The sequence below is a fragment of the Sapajus apella genome, unplaced genomic scaffold (genome assembly GCF_009761245.1).
Source record: "Sapajus apella isolate SASKATOON/1434 unplaced genomic scaffold, GSC_monkey_1.0 scaffold1, whole genome shotgun sequence".
Classification (NCBI taxonomy): Eukaryota; Metazoa; Chordata; class Mammalia; order Primates; family Cebidae; genus Sapajus; species Sapajus apella.
This window is the reverse complement of record NW_022436941.1, coordinates 49398908-49420605: the sequence shown is the minus strand read 5'-3', so window position 1 is coordinate 49420605 and position 21698 is coordinate 49398908. Positions and strand designations below refer to the sequence as shown.

The 21698-nt window shown below is 34.7% G+C and overlaps 1 protein-coding gene across 4 annotated transcripts in view; it reads left to right on the top strand.

Annotated features, from left to right (window-relative positions):
* ADGRV1 (adhesion G protein-coupled receptor V1) overlaps positions 1-21698 on the top strand; it is a 565868-nt gene that overhangs the window by 243837 nt on the left and 300333 nt on the right. For all 4 annotated transcript variants that reach the window (XM_032276299.1, XM_032276290.1, XM_032276319.1 and 1 more), the window contains 5 exons: positions 5742-5926; positions 10540-10789; positions 11316-11455; positions 12988-13148; positions 19540-19640. In XM_032276299.1, the coding sequence (XP_032132190.1) occupies positions 5742-5926; positions 10540-10789; positions 11316-11455; positions 12988-13148; positions 19540-19640 (837 nt within the window). The remainder of the gene's footprint in view (positions 1-5741; positions 5927-10539; positions 10790-11315; positions 11456-12987; positions 13149-19539; positions 19641-21698) is intronic.

The following is a 21698-nucleotide window of genomic DNA, read 5'->3' as shown; positions in this document are numbered from 1 at the left end:
AAAAAAAAACAAAAAAAAAAAAAAAAAAAAAAAAAAAAAAAAAAAGGCTCCAGAGGTTGGAAGCTAGAGGCACTTTGTGATTCTCCAGAAACTGGCCAATTACCTTTGGAGTTTGAGCCTCATTTTTTTTAGTCCATCAAGAAAAAGGACTTGAATTAAATTATCTGCATAGTCCTTACAGTTTAAATGCCATGGAATAGGAATTATCACCCTCTGCATGCTCTTTGGTCCTCATGGGCACTGAAAAGCTTCATAGAAAAGGAAAATTAAGAAATGACCAGATAATTTCAGGCATTCAATTTGGTATAGACTTGTACAAAACAGATTTTATTTTAAACCTGTTTACTTACACCTCTGCAAATGATAATATTAAATGGAGATGTGAGAGCCTAAGAATATAAATTTTGAAGGATATTTTAAAAATTATTACTTTAAAAAAGCCTTCTTTGAAGGTTGACTTTGGGCTTTCTTAAGATATTTCCTGTCAATATATTTATATACAAGAATTGAATGTTTTGAGTGCATACATGTGACTGTACAGTACTACATCTCTTACATAGTGACCTTTAAATACTTCAGATGTTTACAGTGGGGCTTTAGATCATCATGTGTACTTTCCATCCTGTGGTATCTCTTAAAATACAATGCTTGAAGGATAGAAAATAAAATTATAAAGTACAGAAGTAAAAAGAGCAAGCCATACCAAAGAGCTTATAAAGCAAAGGGAGGCAATTGCTATTTCATGCAGAAAAAACTCTAGCAATAAAATCTCACTCCACAAAATATTACTTGAATTTTCTAATGACCCAATGGCATAGGACAATGCCAAGTTGTTTTTGGCCAGGGAAAGAGAAAGAATGTACAGCAAGTAATTACATTTTAGGGAAGAAAACAGGACCTCACTTCATATGATTTAGGGAAAGCACATTAAAATTCTACTTTTTGTTCTCAATAAGTTATATGAGAGAGCTATGTATTATTGGTTAGGAATCAACACTTATTTCAGTAGAGTTGTCAGACAGTAAATCTTGACTATTTCTAGTACTATTATGAATGATAAAACTGAATTATAAAAGTAGCTCCTATGGGAAAATGTAATTAGCTTTTTTTGAGTCACCATTAGCAAACAGTACAATTTTCTCATATATGAATATAACTTAAATCAAATAAATAACCTGTGAATACTTGGAGGAATAAAATATATTTTAAATATTATAAAAATATTGTGGCTGGGAACAGTGGCTCATGCCTGTAATACCAGCACTTTGGGCAGGTGGATCACTTGAGGTCAGGAGTTTGAGATCAGCCTGATTGACATGGTGAAACCCTGCCTCTACTAAAAATACAAAAATTAGCTGGGCATAGTGGCACGCATTTGTAATCCCAGCTACTCAGGAGACTGAGGCAGGAGAATCACTTGAACGCGGGAGGCGGAGGTTGCAGTGAGCTGAGATCGCACCATTGTACTCCAGCCTGGGCGACAGAGCATGGCTGCATCTCAAAAAAAGAAGAGGAAAGAAAATTGTAAAATCAAGTAGAAAACATTTGAATTCTTAAAATGACTAGTATCTTATTTCATCTGAAGCCTTCTTCGCTCTAATTTCAAATCAAGTTATTGTCACTAATTTTTAAAAAATAGAATCTTGTAATATATTGCATTCTCAAATTCTTTTTTGTATGTACATCAATACCAAAATCTTGTTTTAACTGACTTCTTTAATAATTATAGAAATACATAGTACATATGTATATACAGAAAATATATAAAGAAAACAAAAATTCTAACAAAAGGCAATAAATAGAAATTCATCCCATGTTTTGCAATAAGAAGACTCAACATTATGGACACAACAGTTTTCTGTAAATTAACCTCTAAATACATCATAATTCTTATCAATATGTCAGTAAGTTGTTTCAGGGTTATTTTTCATAGACAAAATGATATTAAAGTTTACCTGGGAAATGTAAACATGTGAAAATGGGCAGAACTTTCCTGGAAAAGAAGAAAAAGGAGGAGAGACCTTGCCCTAGCAGATATGAAAACACATTTGAAATATATTCTGATGTGACTGTGATTAAAGAGGCACTGGTGCAGACATAAACAGTCATATCAATGGAATAGAACAAAAAGTTCAAAAATAAACTGAAGCATATATGAAAATTTCATATGTGATAAAGGTGCTATTTAAAATCAATGGGTCGAAAATATTATTCAGCAAATGGTGTTGAGACAACTGATGTAACCACTTGAAAGCAAAATAGAGCTGAACCTTAACCTAAACTCTACCCCAAAATAAATTCTAGAGAGATCAAATATTCTAGAGAGATCAGATAAAAGTGAAACCATGAAAGTAGCAGAAAACATGTCATTTCATGACTTTAGTTTGGAATAGGGAAGATCTTTCTAAAGCATCAAACAAAACCCAGAAGCCATAAAGGAAATGATTCATAACTTGACCATATACAGTTTAAATAAAATTTCTCTTAGTATACACCAAAGCAAAGTGAAAAGACAACTAATGAGTGTGGGGGACATTTTTGCAAATACATGTGTGATGAGAATGTTTACTTCAGCATTACTTATTATAACAAAAACTGGGAAAAATAATAGCCATTAAGTGGGACCTGACTAAATGAATGCATGAAATTTGTTTAAAAACACAATAAATATGTTTTTTTGTTTTAAATATAGCTATAATTGTAAGAATAATAAAACAAGTACTGAAAATGCAGAGGATCACATATAGATAAGGTTACAAAATTTAGCAAATAAAAATAAGGAACGTTCAGTTAAGTTAGAATTTCAGATAAACAACAAATATATTTTTTGGTATAAGTATATTGCAGATACTTATTTGAGACATACTTCTACCAGAAAGTTATTGTTGCCTGTCTAAAATTTAAATAAGGTCACCTGTACTTTACCTGGCAAACCATTGACATATGCCATATGAAATTAATATACACTCTAAAATAGCCTCAAATTTAAAAGGACAGAATAGAGCTTCCAAATACTGGAAGGTGCTTCATTAATGAAGACCTTATATTTTAAGTTAAATTGTTTTATATTTTTAAATTTTATTTTTCCCCAGTTCTAAGTTCTTTGAAACAAAATCTGTTCTATTTGATATATTTCTTTTAAAAGATCTCAATAAATCTTAGATAATATTGTTACACATGCTAGAAGTGGCACAAGTATTATACTAAAAAAAAGCATCAGCTTTAAATGCCTCACTATAAAGACTTTCTGTATGAAATCCAGCTGTGGGTTCAGGCAAATTTTTGCTGTGACAGAATATTCTGATTTTCCCGGGCATGGTGAAATAAAAATTATTTTAAAAGCTCTCAATTGCTTTAATAGCAAGAGCAATCCAAAACCCCCTGAATCTGATATGCTAACTTTGAATTTTGTCAGGTTTTGATTTTTGTGGTTATCAAAGCTTGGCAAAGGCCATCAGGAGATGTTGACTCTAATATTTTGTTCTGAAACATTTGAAAAAGCACAGGAATGATTTGTTCTGTAAAAGTTTGGTAGACCACCACTACCTCCAAAGGCCTCCATCTTTGTCTTCTATCCTGACAACTTTTTAAGTTTTTTCCATGGTTGATTCAGGTCTTCTACTTGTTCGTAAGGCAATTTTAATAATGTTGGGAGTTCTTTTGTTGTTGTTTGTATAAAATGGCCTTGTCGAGTCAACTTATTTCTTTTCATCATAGACTTTTCAATATTACATACCTTATATTTGAAGAATTAGTTTTTACACTTGATTTATTTTATCATACTAACAAGGATTTTGAGTTAACTCTGTATTTTACTGGCTTGTTTTGTATTTCATGTTTGAGGAAATTTTGACCGACTTGTCTGTGAACTGAGTCAATCTAGGTGGTTGTTTTTGGACAAGCAAGTGGGGAATATTGCCAGGCAGTGTAGGGTGGCTGTCAGGAGCACCTCCTGGGCTCCACCATTACCAATTGTGTGCTGTAAGACAAGTTAGTCATCCTTCTTCTGCCTTAGTTTCCCTAACCGGAAACAAAGACAATAAGACCTTCCTTACAGGTTGTTGTGAAGATTAGTTACTAGAAAGTGCTGAAAGCTACAAGGTGCCTGTAGTGTTGTGGAAATGGCCTTTTTGTTTCAGTGTTGTGTGCTTTACCAAAAGAAACTTTTTTTAAAAAATATGAATGAAAGTGTGGGTGACCATAGAATTCTTGGATCATAACCTTTAATTCTTAAAATTCTACACGTATTGCTTTGCTGACTTCTGGCATGTCGTTTTTAGGAAAGTTGAAGTCAAACTGAATTTTAGTTTTTCTGTTGGTAATTTTTTTTCCTGTCTGGTTTCTGGTATGATTATTTTTTACTCTTGAAATAGTATTTTTTAAAATCACCCAGATATGCCTGGTGTTGTCTCTTTTTCTAATTTTCTCTAGTATAAAAGCAATCTCTACATTTTTAGACCTGAATATTTTTCAGCTTATTAAGGAACTGTGTTATTTTGTTGCCTCTGCTTGCTCTTTTATATACATAATTGTATCTTAGGGATTTGTTTTAAGAGTTGTCCTATTAGCCTGTTACCTTTTCTCTGAGTTCTGGAAAATCTTCTTGAGCTTGTTCCCATTTATCATTTTAGTTTGCTTGTTTCAGTATCCAGTGGGTTGTTCTCTGTCTCCGTTTGTAATTTTTGCATTGCTAAATTTTTATTCTGTGTCCTTTACCTTTCCCTGTGGATTATTCTCCACTCTGGCTTACTATCTGGGAGATGACTATTCTTAAAAATGCAGATCTTGAGTTCTGCTGTGAGCTTGGAACTGTACTAGATTACAAAGTTATAAAAAAAAAAATGGGGAACATGAGCCACTTTCACAATGAGTTTGAAACAGACAGATCATTTCAAGGTTGTCATAAGTTCACTAATAAAGATACATGCAAGTTACAAAGAGTGATAATGTAGGTTGGTGGATGGGGCATAGTGTAAGAATCATAGAGAAAGTGATGACTTTTAGAGTTTCAGTAATAGGGACTTATCAGAAGGTAATGGAGTTAAGTGGCTTTCCACCGATGCTTAAACAATAAAGATGTGGTCCCCTTCATTCTGGATTTTTCCTGATTTTTTCCTTGTCTCTTAAACAATGAATAACCCAGTGTGTGTGTGTGTGTGTGTGTGTGTGTGTGTGTGTGTGTGTGTGTGAAGTGGGAAGGGTCATACTTATTGAAAAAGGCAAAAGTGACAGGAACTCTTGACTAACCTTGAAAAGGATTTTCTCATTTGGTGCTTTAAATATTTAGTGATTATGGTAGCTTCTGTTGACTGGAAAAAAAAATAATTTTGCTACTATTATAAACAGATATTCTTGTATTTTTTTTCCTTATTTGTTGGTCAAAAGAATAAGAATCCCTGGGGTAGATGTAAAAGTGAGATTAATTTTAACTCATGAGGTTAATTATTGTAGTTAAAATTAAGTAATCTATGCAGCCATTTGGGAATTTATGTAATGATCAAGTAGAAAATATTTTGGTGATTATGCCTTTTTTTATAGATGATTATTTATGCCTGTTTCAACTGAAAATGTACATATTTGAAATATAATTTTGATACCAATTTCTCTTAAATTTTCATAGGTTTATCCATATTAATGTTAACAACTGTTAATGAAGAACACACACACACATATAGCTATTGCATATAATTTAAGAAATTTCTTTTTTTAGATATATTTTTATACTTAGATTCTTTTTCCAGATAACTGCTGAAGGAAAAAATCAAGCTTTCAGTGTTGCAAGCCGAACACTTTTCTATGAGATTCTTTGTTCTCTTATTAACCCAAAGCGCAAGGACACCAGGGGATTCAGTCACTTTACTGAAGTGACTGAGAGTTTTGCCTTTTCTCTGCTGTCTAATGTTACTTGTGGCTCTCCTGGTGAAAAGTAAGTATCTTTTAATATATTAGCAGTACCTTTTATGTATTTTTTTCACTGCTTACAAAGCAATATATAATGCAGAATTACATTTACATGATGTAACTAGGAATGATACAGTCAATGCGTTGTACCTCTTGGGCAGCTGAAGTTAATTATTTGAAGGAAACATAGCAGACACATCAAAAAAATAAATGTATACTGTCAAAAATATATTCCTTTTATTTTGAAGTGTTTTTTAAAAATAACAAAAGTCTTACTGTTGCTGTTATTTATTTAATGAGTAGAAGATATATTCTGAATGTAAAAAAGTGATTCCAACCTTTAGGAGTATTTTGATGTGCTATAATTGTGCTTCCCGCTATAGTTATGATTGTTTTGTCCATTTGGAGGCAGCTTTCAGACTGTTGTTAAACTTCAGGCTAGTTGTTAGAAAGCTAGCAAGAGGAAAAGGAAAAAATAAAATGTGGCCTGTGTTCATTACTAACTACAGGATTAGTTTTATAACTATATGTTAACATACCTCTATACTACAGGCACTATTCTAATACCTCTATATTAACTAAATAGTTTTTGTGATGGAGTTTCACTCTTGTCACCCAGGCTGGAGTGCAATGGTGCCATCTCAGCTCACTGCAACCTCCACCTCCCAGATGTAAGCGATTCTCTTGCCTCAGCCTCCCAAGTAGCTGGAATTACAGGTGCCTTCCACCACACCCAGCTAATTTGTGTGCTTTTTTAGTAGAGACAGGGTTTCACCATGTTAGCCAGACTGGTCTTGAACTCCTGATCTCAGGTGATCCACCCTCCTTGGCCTCCCAAAGTGCTGGGATTACAGGCATAAACCACAACACCTGGCCTTAACTATATGTTAATATGTTAAGATGCTATGGTATTATGAATTGTAGTCATAAGGTGAATTAGATCATTGTAGTACAAAGGACCTAAAAATGTTGTATTTCTATTTGATTTAACATAAAAATGGCTGATAATAAAACATGGTTGGAAACAGATTCTTTCAATTCTCACAGAGTAATATGTGTTATCTAAAAAACAATGACAATTATTTGACCATTATTTAATGTGATGTGTCTGTTTAAGAGTGTTTATATAAATCTCTTTATAAGTTTCAGTAATCTTCATGAGTGCTGGCATCAGTGTTTATTAAGTCACATTGAAATTCAGAGATATTTTGAAGATTATATTTTTAAAATCTTGTATAATAATTTAAATTATCTCTTTATTTGTGGGGCCCTTTACGAACATTGGCAGGGTAATTTTAAAAATCAGTTAGATATGTGAAACTTAATGTTAGTTCTTCTTCTTCTCCTTTTTTTTTTTTTGAGACAGGGCCCCACTTTGTTGTCCAGGTTGTAGTACAATGTCAAGATCTTGGCTTACTGCAAACTCTACCTCCTAGGCTCCGGTGATTCTCCCACCTCAGCCTCCCTAATAGTTGGGACCAGAGGCATGCACCAGATGTAAGCTAATTTTTGTAGAAATGGGATTTCACTGTGTTGCTCAGGCTGGTCTTGAACTCCTGGGCTCAAGCGATCTACCTGTCTTGGCCTCCCAAAATGTTGGAATTACAAGCCTGAGCCACTGTGCCCAGCCCAACGTTAGTTCTTAGGTCACAAGTCATATGAACTTCAAAGACATAGTCAATCCAGATAGAAAAAAGTTATAGAGCAAGGGCTATAATAATAATACAAATGATATTAATTATACCTCTGTTATAGTCCTGAAATTGATTTAAATGGAACAATATTGATTACCTTTGTTAATAGGTAAAAACAGTATAATGAAATTTCCACGTGTTCAACCTAATCCTTGCTAAAAGTTATATACATTATTTTGTCCTTACAGAGATCATTTTAAGTAGCTATTCAGGGTTAGCATGAGGGCTTTTAGTACTCCTATTTACAGATGTAGACATTAAGGCTAGGAATCTTACACAGCTTGCCAAGGATCACACAATTAGTCCATGGTGAGGCCTGGACTCAACCCCAGACTTACTTGAGTCTACAGCCATTGACGGACACCGTACCATGTGGTCAGAATAGATTGTAACCACCTACTTTGTAGCAAAACCTGTCCCCTTCCAGCCACATGGCTCTGAAGCACCCTAGACTTTCATCCCAGGTCAGTGCTAGGGTGTGACTTGAGGTAAAGATATAGATTTCACATATCCCTATACTCTACTCTTTCTTTAATTTTGATGAGAGGGCCCTGGAAATAGAAATTTTCTTTAATGCGCAAAACCAGCAAAGCATCAGAAAAGCCTCACGGGGGCCTCCTGAAAGAATTCTCCAGTCCACACCCTTGCTCCTAAATGTCCATCTGAAATCAATGATTAGCAGTTCAGCTCCTTAGTACCTCTTATAAATACCTCTAATGCTGTCTTCAGAAACCTCTGAAATGGATCATTTCTTTGCTTTAAGTAAGTTTGCACTCACTGAGGCCACAGTATGCATTTGTGTGTGTGTGTATGTGTATGTGTGTGTGTATGTGTATACATGTGTGTAGTCAAGAATACCTGTCATTGTTTTCCCCTGTTGTTCAACTATTTTGTTCAATGAAATCAAGCAGTTCATAGCTTTGCAATCCCCATAATCTCATTCTTTTGCATTTTCCTCATATGTCTATAAGATCACCAGGATGTTAAAATCACCAGGTTGTCTCAGATATGAACCATCTACCTTGCTGTGCATATTGAGTCCCATATCTGTGCCTTCAAAGGCCCAGTGAAAATTCAAGAGTATATAAGAGGCACAAAAAGAGAGGCCTTTTCTGTTTGATTGACTACTGTATTCTGATATGCATTATTTATACATTGTCTTGAGCAATATCAAGGGTGTCTGCTGAGAGTTAAACATTTGGGGAGTGAGCAAGGATATTGAGGAGAATGATGGAATCTAGAACAATCACTTGGAAGCCAAGTAAAAATAATGCCATCTGGCACTGAGGGTCCAACTGAGGTTGGTCACTGTGAATTTGCAGTGGTGCCAGTCTACATGTCAATGTGGGAGTTTTCCCCCTCATATAAACCTAGGTATAAAGCAGACTGGGATTGATAAAGGTGAGTGCATTTGAGGGACATAGATGTTACAGGTTAAAGTGTTAGGGAAATTATGGTTATCAGCAAATAAGAGGGGGTCAGAAATTTGGCATGCTTGTGTCTAGGGTTAGGTAGAGTCACTGCATGTGGTGGTGGTCTTAGTTTGCCAAGATAGCAGAGTCCCTGACTCGACTAACTCTCTGTAGACTACAAAGGATGAAAGGGGAAAGAGGATGTGGAGTCATGTGGCTGAGGTTCACAGGTCTCAGCCACATGATGTCTGGTCAGGGCGTCTGCAGTGACACGTTTTAGGCTGAGAGTCACTATTGAAGATGTGGTGACTTCAGATTAAAAGATGAGATTTTGACAAGCTGTGGTGGAGGTGGAGGCATGTAGGGTCCATACAAATTGAGGGTGTTTCAATAGGAGGCATGGACAAAGGACCCAGAGCTCCAGGTGAATAAGTGGATTAAAGACAGATATTTGAAGGCACCAATTCAAATATGGTAGCTAAGGTTGCAGAGGAGTTATTTTTTCAGAGAGGATATATCACAAGAGGAAAAGGTTGGCCCTTACTCGTTCTTTTCCTGACTCAGTTCAAAATTCTCTGCTCCATTTCCCACATCTGGGGTCTTGACAAGATATCACATAGATCTATGATGTAGTTATACATGCTCTACATCTTGTGACCTATGTAACTTTTAGTATTTAATGCATAAATCTTATCCCAATATTGTAATATTCTCTCAACTTTTCCAGGCAGGTTTAAGATCTGATTTATCTATATGTCTCCTGATTGTTTGCAAATGTGATGAGTCAGCCAACAGGATGCATCTGATTATCTGGGGGACTGGTTACAAATATAAATTCCTAGAACTGCCAATCTTCTCCCTAGGTAGGGATTCTGATTTAGTAAATCTGAGATGTAATCTAGAAATCTGCATTTTAAAACAAACTTCTAGGTAATTTCAACACACACTGAGGTTTAGAAGCAATTTCACTGAGCCCAGGTTCTTATTATGCCTAGTAGATCTTCAAAATGGAATTGTTAGTGAAAAAAGATCACTGTTCTGTGCAGCTTCTCTTATCAGTCAGATAGTTATATTAGCAAGGCTCTGGTGGATTAGAAAGGCATCAGGTAAACTCTTGCTGAAAACATGGCTCTAGTTATATAAGGTTATGATGTTGTTAAATAAAGCAAAGGGCTTTAGCTCAGTGGGGACATGCTTTGCTGAACTGATTCTAGCAATGCTGATGTGACTAACACAGAAAAGCACACTTTATAGCCGCAGATTGCATCTTGATATTCATAAAACGGGTTTCAAAAACCCATGTTTTAGGTTACTAGGAGGATCAGGCAAGAGGATGCAGAAAGTTCTATGCAAAAAATCGTGACAGTTAACCACAAAAGAACTGAAGGCACAGTCTATCTACTACTGGGTTTGTTGTGTTATTTTTATACATAAAGAATAGAATCCCAGTGTAATGCACTTTAACAAAGATAATTGGATATATGTATACAAACACATGCCGTTTTTACACACCCTTTGCTTTTCTGTTGTAGAAGCAAAACCATCCTTGATAGTTGCCCATATTTGTCAATATTGGCTCTTCACTGGTATCCTCAGCAAATCAATGGGCACAAGTTTGAAGGAAAGGAAGGAGATTATATTCGAATTCCAGAGAGGCTACTGGATGTCCAGGATGCAGAAATAATGGCTGGAAAAAGTATATGTAAATTAGTCCAGTTTACAGAGTATAGCAGCCAACAGTGGTTTATAAGTGGAAACAATCTTCCTACCATGAAAAATAAGGTAATCTATCATTTAAAAAATTATGTGGTTGGAATCTGTTTTTCTTTAGCAGGCACACTCAGAATGCATTTGCATGCTTACAGTTTTCATAAGTGCTACACATGGCGAACTGATATGAAATATGTTTCATCTTTATGAACTATTTATAGAATGTTTAGTTTCTAAATGAGTTGGAAATATTTCCTTCATGTTTTATTGAGTAAAATACATAGATAAGTGGGGAAAGTAAAAAATATCTAGCTTTCACTAATATAATATACTATTATGTACTTAACTTTTAATGAAGTCAGCCAATTAGAGTCAAAGTGAGTGTTTTCAGCTGAAGACTGCTGAATGACCAAGGTCGGGTAGAAAAAGCACAATGGGAAACCAATGGGACGTCCTGCCGGTGTGAGTAAGCTAAATACTAATAGTGAGAGAAAACAAATGACTATAGCTACTAGAAAAATGAAGTCAAGTTCAGGGTAAAAGTCTCAGTCATTACACTAATTGTAAAACATCATTATATGTTCTGCTGCTTTTCTAGGTATTATCTTTGAGTGTGAAAGGTCAGAGTTCACAAATCCTGACTAATGACAATGAGGTTCTCTACAGGATCCATGCCGCTGAGCCTAGAATTATCCCTCAGACATCTCTGTGTCTCCTTTGGAATCAGGCTGCTGCAAGGTACTTATTAATAAATTTTTAAAATCAGAATTTGGTCCTTCCCCATTTCAGTACCACTGAGCCTAATGTTTTGTGCTGAGCACAGACGGTGGCTCCAGGTCATTACACTGGAGAGTAACCTCTCCAACAAATAAGGGGAAGCAGCACAGGAAATGGTCTAGTATTGTTCTGATGGCAGATGTAGCCCAGCATTTAAATATGTGTGTAGCACATGATTTACTTCTTTATTTTTACTACTTTCATGGGATGTAGCATGAGTTCTGATAAATTCAGATAACCTTGAAGTTATCAGTAAATTTGTTGGGCAGCAAGGAAATTCCTTCTTTTACCCTTTCCATCTGGACTTGTGGTTCTGGGAGCTGATGCCTTGTGTTTAAGAGGGATCAGCAGGAATTTATAATTCTAGTCCACATGGCTTGGAGTACATTTTGAGATTAAATCCATGGACATGCATGAGAAGGAGAGAATGATTCTTTGAATCTCCTTGGCCTCGGGCCTCAAGTTTCTGAGCAGTTACCGTCACTAGGAGGTCAGTCAATGATGCAGGGTCAGGCATTGGTGGCCTAGAAAGGTTTGGGGCTTGTGTCAGTCACTTGGTTCTGTTTATTACTGAATTTCAGTCACACAAACTAAAATTCTAAATAGGCTTGAAATAATAGCTTAGTTTGGTAACCAGATGTCCTCAAAAACACTAAAATTTCTGCTTTCTTTCTCTTAAATAAATTCCACTTGAAATGTCTTCCTAGGTTTAAAACAGATCTTAAACCTAATGCATAGATACTCTGAAATCTTCAATATGTAATTAATAGTGAATGTTTCAAGCTGTGTCTGGAGTTTGGGCAAGGAAGTTTTAGGTCCTTAAAAAAGTAAAGAAATTAAGAGGCATTAAAATGGAAGAAGCTCAAGTAATAGTCATTGAGGAAGGCTCAGAGGCTTGGTATCAGATGTAGTGTTTGCTAAAATCATGACATGGTTTTTGTGCTAAATTAGCCATAATTTATAAAAGGAAATAATTCAAAGAATCTTAGAAAACATGTGTATTTACGTCATTCCAAAGAAGAAAAAAATTGAGGAAGAAATCTTAGGAAACCATACAAGTAATTTAATTGGTTCCAACCTTAAGGACCTTTTAAAAAAAAAAAAAAAAGAGTTAACATATATCACAACTCTGTTGCTCTTGTGAGAGTTTTGAATGCTAGAGAAGGGTGCCTTCTATTGAACATGTCAGGTAGGTTTTCTAAATTAGGTAGGAATTGGTGCTGCCCTGTTAAGAAGACAAGCTCCTTTGGTACCAGGAATGCCTTAGAAGCTTTGGTTGGTATTTAGGCTGCTTCTTAAGACATCCTGTGGAATCTGTTATGTCATGTCCTTGACAAGATGTTCCCTTCACTGTTTATTCTTGAAAATGTGGTCTACTTAAGTCTTGACTAAAAAAACCTTAAGTTCAGCAACCTGTTTTTTTCTTTAAAAGCTATCTCAACACCTTAAGTATTGATGAAAGAGGAATAGTGACTATTGTGTTTTTGCCCTAGCTGGTTGTCTGACAGTCAATTTTGCAAAGTGGTTGAGGAAACTTCAGACTATGTGGAATGTGCCTGTTCACACATGTCTGTGTATGCTGTCTATGCTCAGACTGACAACTTGTCTTCATACAATGAAGCCTTTTTCTCTTCTGGATTTATATGTATCTCAGGTCAGTATTTTTGAATCAATAATTTTAAATATTTCTGAAAATGAGAAGTCTGTTTTCCCATAATCCTTTTATATATGTAAGATGCAAATATACCATTGTCTTTTTCATTAATTCATGCAACAAATATTTATAGTGGGCCATCACTGTACTGAGGATACAGTAAAGAATGAGACATAGTTTCACCCCATAAGGAATATGTAATACGCTGTAGGTTAGAAGCTAGAAAATAGATAAGGAAAGGCTATAGTTTACAGTACCATGGTTTAGAGGCCAGGTTCTACAGTTACAATGTGAAGACTATGTGACTATGTGAGATAATACATACAAAAATTTTTGTATTTTTTTTAAAAAGCTATTCCATGGGTAGATTTTGCATTCTACAGCTTAAGCGTTCTGAATATGCCAACCGCTGTGTTAAAAGATAAATTATCTTTAACATTCCATATCTAGGCCTCGTATTTGGGAGTAAGAAGAAATTAAATTTTATTAATGTCTGTCAAACTGTTTACCTACAACTTAACAATAGAAGCATTATTATTAGCTGTATTAATTATATGGTTGGGCATCTGAGAATTCTTTAAACTATAATTTTATCCTTCACCCTCACCCATTCTGTGCCCTGATTCTCTTCTTACAAGCCCACAACTTTTTATATGAGCAAGGTGCTATATAGTGAATTAAATTAAGAGCAGGGTGTAGGGTAATGGTTAAAAAAATGCAAACTATGAAGCCAGACTGCTGGAGTTCAAATCCTAATTATGCTGTTAGCTAGTTGTGGGACCTGGATCAAATTACTTAATTTCTCTATACTTCAGTTTTCCCACCCATAATATTTGATTATAAATTGTATATACGTAACAGGTGGTAAATATATGAAGTTAGACATTTCTAACATTCTGCTTTAGTGATGTTTTATCTGTAAATGTGATGATTATTGCATGCATATCTCTTGTTATTTGTATACAAACAGTTTCTCTAATAGTCTTTATCTTTTAGGAAGTTTTTCTGGAGCTAGAATCAAGTAATTAATTTCCATTCTTTGTTCTGATTGCCAGTGTTTCCAATAGAACTTTATTTTGTATAGTTATAAATTTTCTTTAATGTGTTTTAATTCTGAACCTAACTTTAATTCAATAGCAAGTTAATAACTTCTTATTCTTAATATCTTTTATAAAGGATGACTTTTCTTATTTAGTAGAATCTCCTAGGTCCATATAGTTCCAAAATCAGATGGATACATCCTATTTTACTTTATTGCTAATATATTTAACGAGCAAAGAAATATTATAGAATGATGAAATATAGCCAAAGGCACAATGTTGAAATAAAATCTAGATGTCATTTTACATGTTTCCATAGAGACATAGGTTATGTGCTTCTATGACCCACAAAAAATCCTTGCTTGTTCCAAAGACTGAATATTAAAAAAAAAAAAAGAGTTTTAAAAATGAAACAGGGAATGTTATCCTGATTTTATAGAAAACTAGTAGGACTGACAATAATGAATTTCCTGGAGAATCATTAATAAATACCTGCATATCTTTTCTGGAACTTTAGAAAAGACTACATAGATTTGCTCATGTATTTGAGAATCAACAGCTAAATGTTAGTATCTGCTTTTATCACTTTTGACTTGGAGTCATATTTGAAGTTATTTTCTTTGTCATGTCATATTTTTACATAATTGCATGTTCTGTCCATAAGGAGACACAAAGTCTTCATTCTGTACCTCAGTTTCAGCTCATCCCTCAGGGCTGGATGAGTTTCCATCCCTCTGATGGATCCCAGGAACCAGAAAGGAGAATTTTATATATCTTTTATACATATTCTATAATTGAGTTCAGGACACATCAAATATCCCTCTGAATTTGATAGCAGTTGGCTAGTACTTTTCCTGAAATACAGCAACATACAATTAGACAGGAATTTAACCTTTTTTAAAAAGGTTAAAGTAGATCACAATGTACTGGTAGCAATTCTAGTTTGCAGTTCCGTTTACTATACTAAGAGCAGAAAAACCCAAATGATCAAAGTGTGTAAATAGTTGTAGAGGCCAAAAAGCTTACCACATCTTAGCTTAGAAAGATGAAAGAAAAGGGTGTATACCAGTGACTTAAAATTGTAAACTAGTTCTCCAACTATCAGAAAATTAAACTAAGATCATCACTTTAGGTTAAAACGAAAGGACATTTGTAGAGAGTCTCTATAAAAAAAAAAAAAAAAAAAAAAATAGCCAAACATGATGGTATATGCTGTCCCAGCTACTCAGGTGGTTGAGACAGGAGGATTGCTTGAGCTCAGGAGTTAAGGCTGCAGTGGGCTATGACCATGCCACTGCACTCCAGGGTGACGGAGCAAGACCCTATTTCTTAAAAAAAATAATAATAATATAATGAAGATTAAATACCCACATGTTACTAGTGACTATTATATTGAACAGCGTTAAGTTCAACCACCCTGTTTATCTGGAGGCTGGTCTCCTGGCAACCTCACCCCTCTAGAATAACTCCTTTCCCTTAATACACAGAACTTTCATACTGTAAAATGCTTCATACTGACTTTTGTTCATACTGAAAATCTTTTCGGGGTTGGCTATATTCTTTTTGTGCCCTTAGCTTATTAGAGCAGTAACCAAAAGGCATTATGCTGAGGAGAGAGTTGGAGGAACATGGGAATCAATAGAGATAAGCAACAAAAAGGAGAAAAAGTGACAAGCACAGCTGTTAGGTTGGTGCAAAAGTAATTGTGGTTTTTGAAATTTAATTAAAATTAGTTGCCAAAACCATAATTTCTTTTGCACCAACCTAATGCATTAGGTGGAATAATGGAGGAAAAAAAGCTTAAGCTAAAAAACTAATAGTGCATTTAATAATGAAATAATGGCAATTTTGTTTTATTTGGATTTATCTGTAGAGAAGGCAGACAGATAAACATATACTTTATAAATATTTTAAGGAAAATTTCATGAGAAAACATACTTGTCTTGTGAAGGAGTAAACTTCATTTATTTGGAAAAGGTCTCTCATTCTTAAGTGATGCCAAATAATAAAGATGTTTACAAACATAGGTAATGTACATATGTAATTTATGTACACATATTTCATATGTTTATATGCATATAAACATTCAAATATTGTAGAGATAGAAAAGAGAATTTGTAGCCAAGTATTACAATAAAAGACTTTAGCTGTTCTTCACAGTTTTTCTTATCTAAATCAAACATTATCAATCTTATCATTTTATTAAGGGTTATTTATCTTCTTTCTTTTGAGTAATGAGGAAAAGTCATTTGTGTCAGTGAACTAATTAGATGTTCTTTTAGAACTGAATCTGTAATCTACATAGTGGTAGGAAGAAAAGAAAAGGCAAATTACTCAATTAGATGCTTGTTTTGTCTACATCATTGTCAAGAAATCTATTTTTTTTAAAACTTCAGAGTATACCTTTAAGTAATACCTGGAATTGTTATACTTTTTTTTTTTTATTGAGACGGAGTCTTGCTCTGTCGCCAGGCTGGAGTGCAGTGGCACGATCGCAGCTCACTGCAACCTCCGCCTCCCAGGTTCAAGCAATTCTTCCTCGGCCTCCCGAGTAGCTGGGACTATAGGCGCGCGCCACCACGCCCAGCTAATTTTTTGTAATTTTAGCAGAGACGGGATTTCACCATGTTGGCCAGGATGGGCTTGATCTCTTACCTCCTGATTTGCCCGCCTCGGCCTCCCAAAGTGTTGGGATTACAGGCGTGAGCCACCGCACCCCTACTTTTAAAAAATAAAATATTTATTTATTTATTTTTTACCTGAGATGGAGTCTCCCTCTGTTGCCCAGGCTAGAGTGCAGTGGTGTGATCACGGCTCACTGCAACCTCCACCTCCCGGGTTCAGGCGATTCTCCTGCTTCAGCCTCTCAAGTAGCTGGAACTACAGGCGTGTGCCCCCACACCTAGCTAATTTTTTTTTTTAATATATATTTTTAGTAGAGATGGTGTTTTGCTGTGTTAGCCATGATTGTCTCGATCTCCTGATCTTGTGATTTGCCTGCTTCAGCCCCCCCCAAAGTGCTGAGATTACAGGTGTGAGCCACTGCACCCAGCCTATACTTTATTTTTTAAAAAATCATTCTATTTATAGTTATAACACTTTATGCTTTGTAATTTTCAAATTTATATTAAGGAATTCAAACCAAAAATTTCTACAATTAAAAAAATGATTTCTAAGTTTACATATATGTTAAATATAGCTATTTAATTTCAGGTGAAAAAATAAAAGATAAGTATTTAGTATATAGTGTCTTAAAAACCTGATAACTGAAATATTCATTTCTTTAAATTTTAGGCATTCAGTACCCTCACTCAAGCCAGATGAGTTTCCCTAGATGAGGACCCAGCCTGTTTGGGGTTGTTAGCAATATTCTTCTCCCCTATGTAAAAAATGCGTTTACATAACCATGATGCATTATTGTTATAGGCTAATGGGATCTGGCCTATCTTCCTGCCACTAGCTTTGAATCCTGAACTGCCACCAGGTGTCATGCTAGCATTTTAATTGAAGCTTAGTATACTTAATTAAATATTTCTGAACTGGTCAAATTTAGTATACTAGAGTTGTATCATGAAACAGGAGTATACTTGAGTATTACTAAGTTAAAGGAAAAGGCTATAAATAAGCCCTTCTTGTGAGCTCGAAAAAACAGTTGACTTATATATTTCTCCTTGTTCAGCACTAATCCCTTGCCTCACATTGTTATCATCTACCACAGCAAACTTATAGCAAAGCACATATTTATGATCATGTGCCTTAAAATGAAAAAAATAAAAGCCACCTTGCAAAGCCTACTTTAAAGAGTATATTACTAACACACACACACACACACACACACACATACACGTGCAGGCGTGCACATTAACACACTCAACTTAAGCCTTGAATTTAAGCTGGTTTTTTGTCATCTTAGGGAATTCAAAGTATGCATTAGTTGAGTTCTGAGCATCAGCTCCAATAGTATATAGACTACCTAAGTCAAGACGCAGAATATCTGGCAGGACTCTGTAGTTTCTGAAGATACACTCTATACTTGTGTAGGTGGATTTGAAGTCAGCCCCAGGACCTACACACCTGTTCCAGAACATCCCATGGAAGCCTTCCTAAAAGCGATTGCTCCAGATTTCTTGGCCAAATTTCTAGGCTGAAAGCCTTGACTAATGCAAATCCTCTCTTGTTGTGGAGAGCCTTGTCTACCTTAATAAAATATAAAAATATAATTCAAAGGATTTCTCAAAAAGAAGTTATAAGACCTCATGTAGACCTTTGCAGATGCTCAGTCCACTTATGCCAGTATGCAGTATATTCTGAAAGTTTGTTCCATGGCTTCAGAAGAAAACAAAATATTAAATAAATGCAGTGCCTCCTGTTATATTAAGGAGGCATTGATAAAATGAAATGAGGTAATGCATGCAAAGTACATGGCAAAGCAGTATACATATGTCAATTGCTGTTATGTTCCAGTAGTCCTTAGACAAAATTACCCTACTGAGAATGAGTGGGGTAAAATGTTTAAGTGAAAAAACAAGTGGGTTATCATATGCAGCACATTTTAGTCTTAAGAGGCAGAAAATATTTTTTAAATATGTGTATACTCTGCCTTTAAAAATCTAACATTAACATAAATTTATGTTAATTGTAAGATAAAGATTTGTTGGATTAGTGCTAAGGTTCTGTTCCCTTGAGTAATGTAAATAGGTGAATTCAAACAGACTCAAAGATAATAAAAATAATTTTCTTCACACAACTTAGAAATTCAGCAGTTTAAGTTAAAAGTCATTGTGGAGAAAGTAACACATTTTCTTCCTGGTTTTGGCATCTAGTAGTGCAAAGTTGCCATGAAAATTCATAATTACCACTGTTGTAATTATATAACTATTTCTAGTAGATAAAAAGGGGTGATTATGAAACCTGAGTTTTGGTAGTACCATTCAAAATTTTATGGCTGAAAATCCTACTCACTTTCTCAAATATTTCTATTTCCCCAAGCCACCTGTTCTTAGAAAATTAGATTGCAATTCGATTCTTAAACAATAAAACTTGACTTCTATAAATACAGAAAACCAAGGGTCTAATAAAATTATTAATCTGCTTAATTTGTAGTGTCTTTTTAACAGAAAAGTGAACACGTAGGTATTTATAGTTATCCATTGGGCTTAACTGGTAAGTGTGAAGATCTTATTTGTCATGGAAAGTGGAGAATACAATTGCCATGTCATCTTTTCCAGAGGTACTGGGCAGAGGCAGGTGGCAGACCTGACATGCCTAACTGCCCCCAAAGATTCTTGCTATAATGCTCTTTGAATCTTCATGGATTATTAAATTATACATGGACTTTTTTGTTCCTACAGGTCTCTTCTTGGTTGTTCTTTCCCATATCTTCTGTGCCAGGTACTCCATGTTTGCAGCTAAACTTCTGACTCACATGATGGCAGCCAGCTTAGGTACACAGGTAGGAGAGCACTGGCATTTATGATTTATCATGAGATGTTTGTGTTTCTTCTGCTTTGGTCCTTGAACTGAGTGTAAAAGTAAACTTTTATCTCAACTTAGTTGAAATAAACTAGTTTAATTTTGCAGTGGAAGAGAATGGGAACAGGAGAGTGGTATAAGAAAAATCACACTTAAAATGCTTGTTTCTACAGAGAAGCATCTTAATATCATCCCTTACAGAAAACTAGCTTCTTATCACAAAGCATTCTGTTGTCAGATAATATATGCTGAATGTATGTATAATTTATATATACATTAAAATTAACATTTTGTTAATCTGTTTGAATGAAATGTGCTATATTATAAATTCTTTGTGTGTAGGGCATTAACATATATATTTTAAAGCATCTGGACAATATGTATTGCTTCTTTTAATATAATAGTTTGATAAAATTATCTTTGAAAAATCATTCAGTTTCCTATGGTAGAAGAAACTGAGAAAAACATTGACTTATTTATTAGCACACAATTTAAAGTATCTCGTTTAGAGCACTGTGTAAAGTACAGAAACCAGATCAAAAGATGAAATTAGATGCTTTTTCTATCCACATGGTGCTTATAGTCTAGAAAAGATGTACATACAAATAACTATAACTCAGTGTGCTATGTGAACATAGACCATTTGCAAACTATTCTGTGAAAATAGATGAAGACTTAATTCGTTTTCTCATTTTTCTCTGAAGGTCAAGAAAGTCTTCATAGAAAAGGTGATATTGAGCGGGAACTCAAATGAGTAAAAATTCAGTTTGTTGATAAGGACTAAGAAAGGCCTAGACATTTATAAAGGCAAAGGAAAAAAGGCATAATCACTTCTACTTTAAGGCTGAAATTATGGAGCCAGGCAGAAAGAATATGTTATATAATGCTCTTATTGAGATAATTTTTAATATTGTTTTATAAAATTTAAAAGTACCACTTTTCTGGATGGGAAGACACTTCTGCAATGCAGACAATATTCTATTGATTGGGTGCTGGTTATATGTGTGTATTCAGCTTGTGTACATTTATTGTGCTGTAGACATGATTTGCAGTTTTTTAGAGTGCTAAAGTGCATTTATTGAACTCTAAACAGAACTTGAAAAAAATAGTGTTTGTGGGAGAGCTGAAATATAAAATAGAAAATTATCTTGAACATTGGGATTCTGTCGCCTTTTTTTGTTCTAGGAGTGAAAATGACCTGTACATTTCATAACTATTTTTCAGGGAATAATTAAGTGCGGATTCTAAGCAAAGGCCTCTGATTGTATTTCTGAAGACCTATGAACTATGAGAAGTGGCAGTGGGTACCAGATGGGCTTGCTTTGAATTTGACAAGGCTATTTATATTGCCTTTGTAACCTGCCTTAGCTGTCTTATCTTGCCTTTGCTTCTTGTGTCTAAGATCTTAGAAAACCTGCCTTCCATAATTAGAGTTTACTTGGCTGTATTCACCACCCACTCTGGTGATTTTTTGGCAGCAGAATTTGTACAAGACTTAATTATAGCACTATAGAAATACGGACAACTCTTCAGTGTCCTAGCAGACAAATTTGCTCATGTCTAGAGATGTGAAAGACAAAACCAGGATTTCTATGTTGGAACATTGACTTTTGCTTCATATTGTGCTTAACATCGATTTTGGACAAAATGGTTAGTCAAATCCATGTTTGCCAGTATATTTTTAGAATAGATGAAACAGTGTGGCATGAAAAATCATATAATGTATGACTTGTGACATAAAATAACTAAAAAGTACTTTCATAGCTCATTTTTGGCAGGAAAAATTGGTATGTTATTGACAGAAAATAGTTTATTTCGAAGTGCTTTATCTACTTTGATTTAAAAATACCCTCTGAGTTAAGAAGAATAATTATTGTACTTAAAACCTTTTAGCTAAAGCTTTAAAAAATTCTTAGGCGCCCCCAACACAAAAAAATGAAGCTGACTGTAGTAAGTTGGGCCCCAACCCTATCTAAATTTTAAAGTCATGTTTATAGCTCCAGTTATATAATTTTGCCAACAGGAGTTATTACAGTTC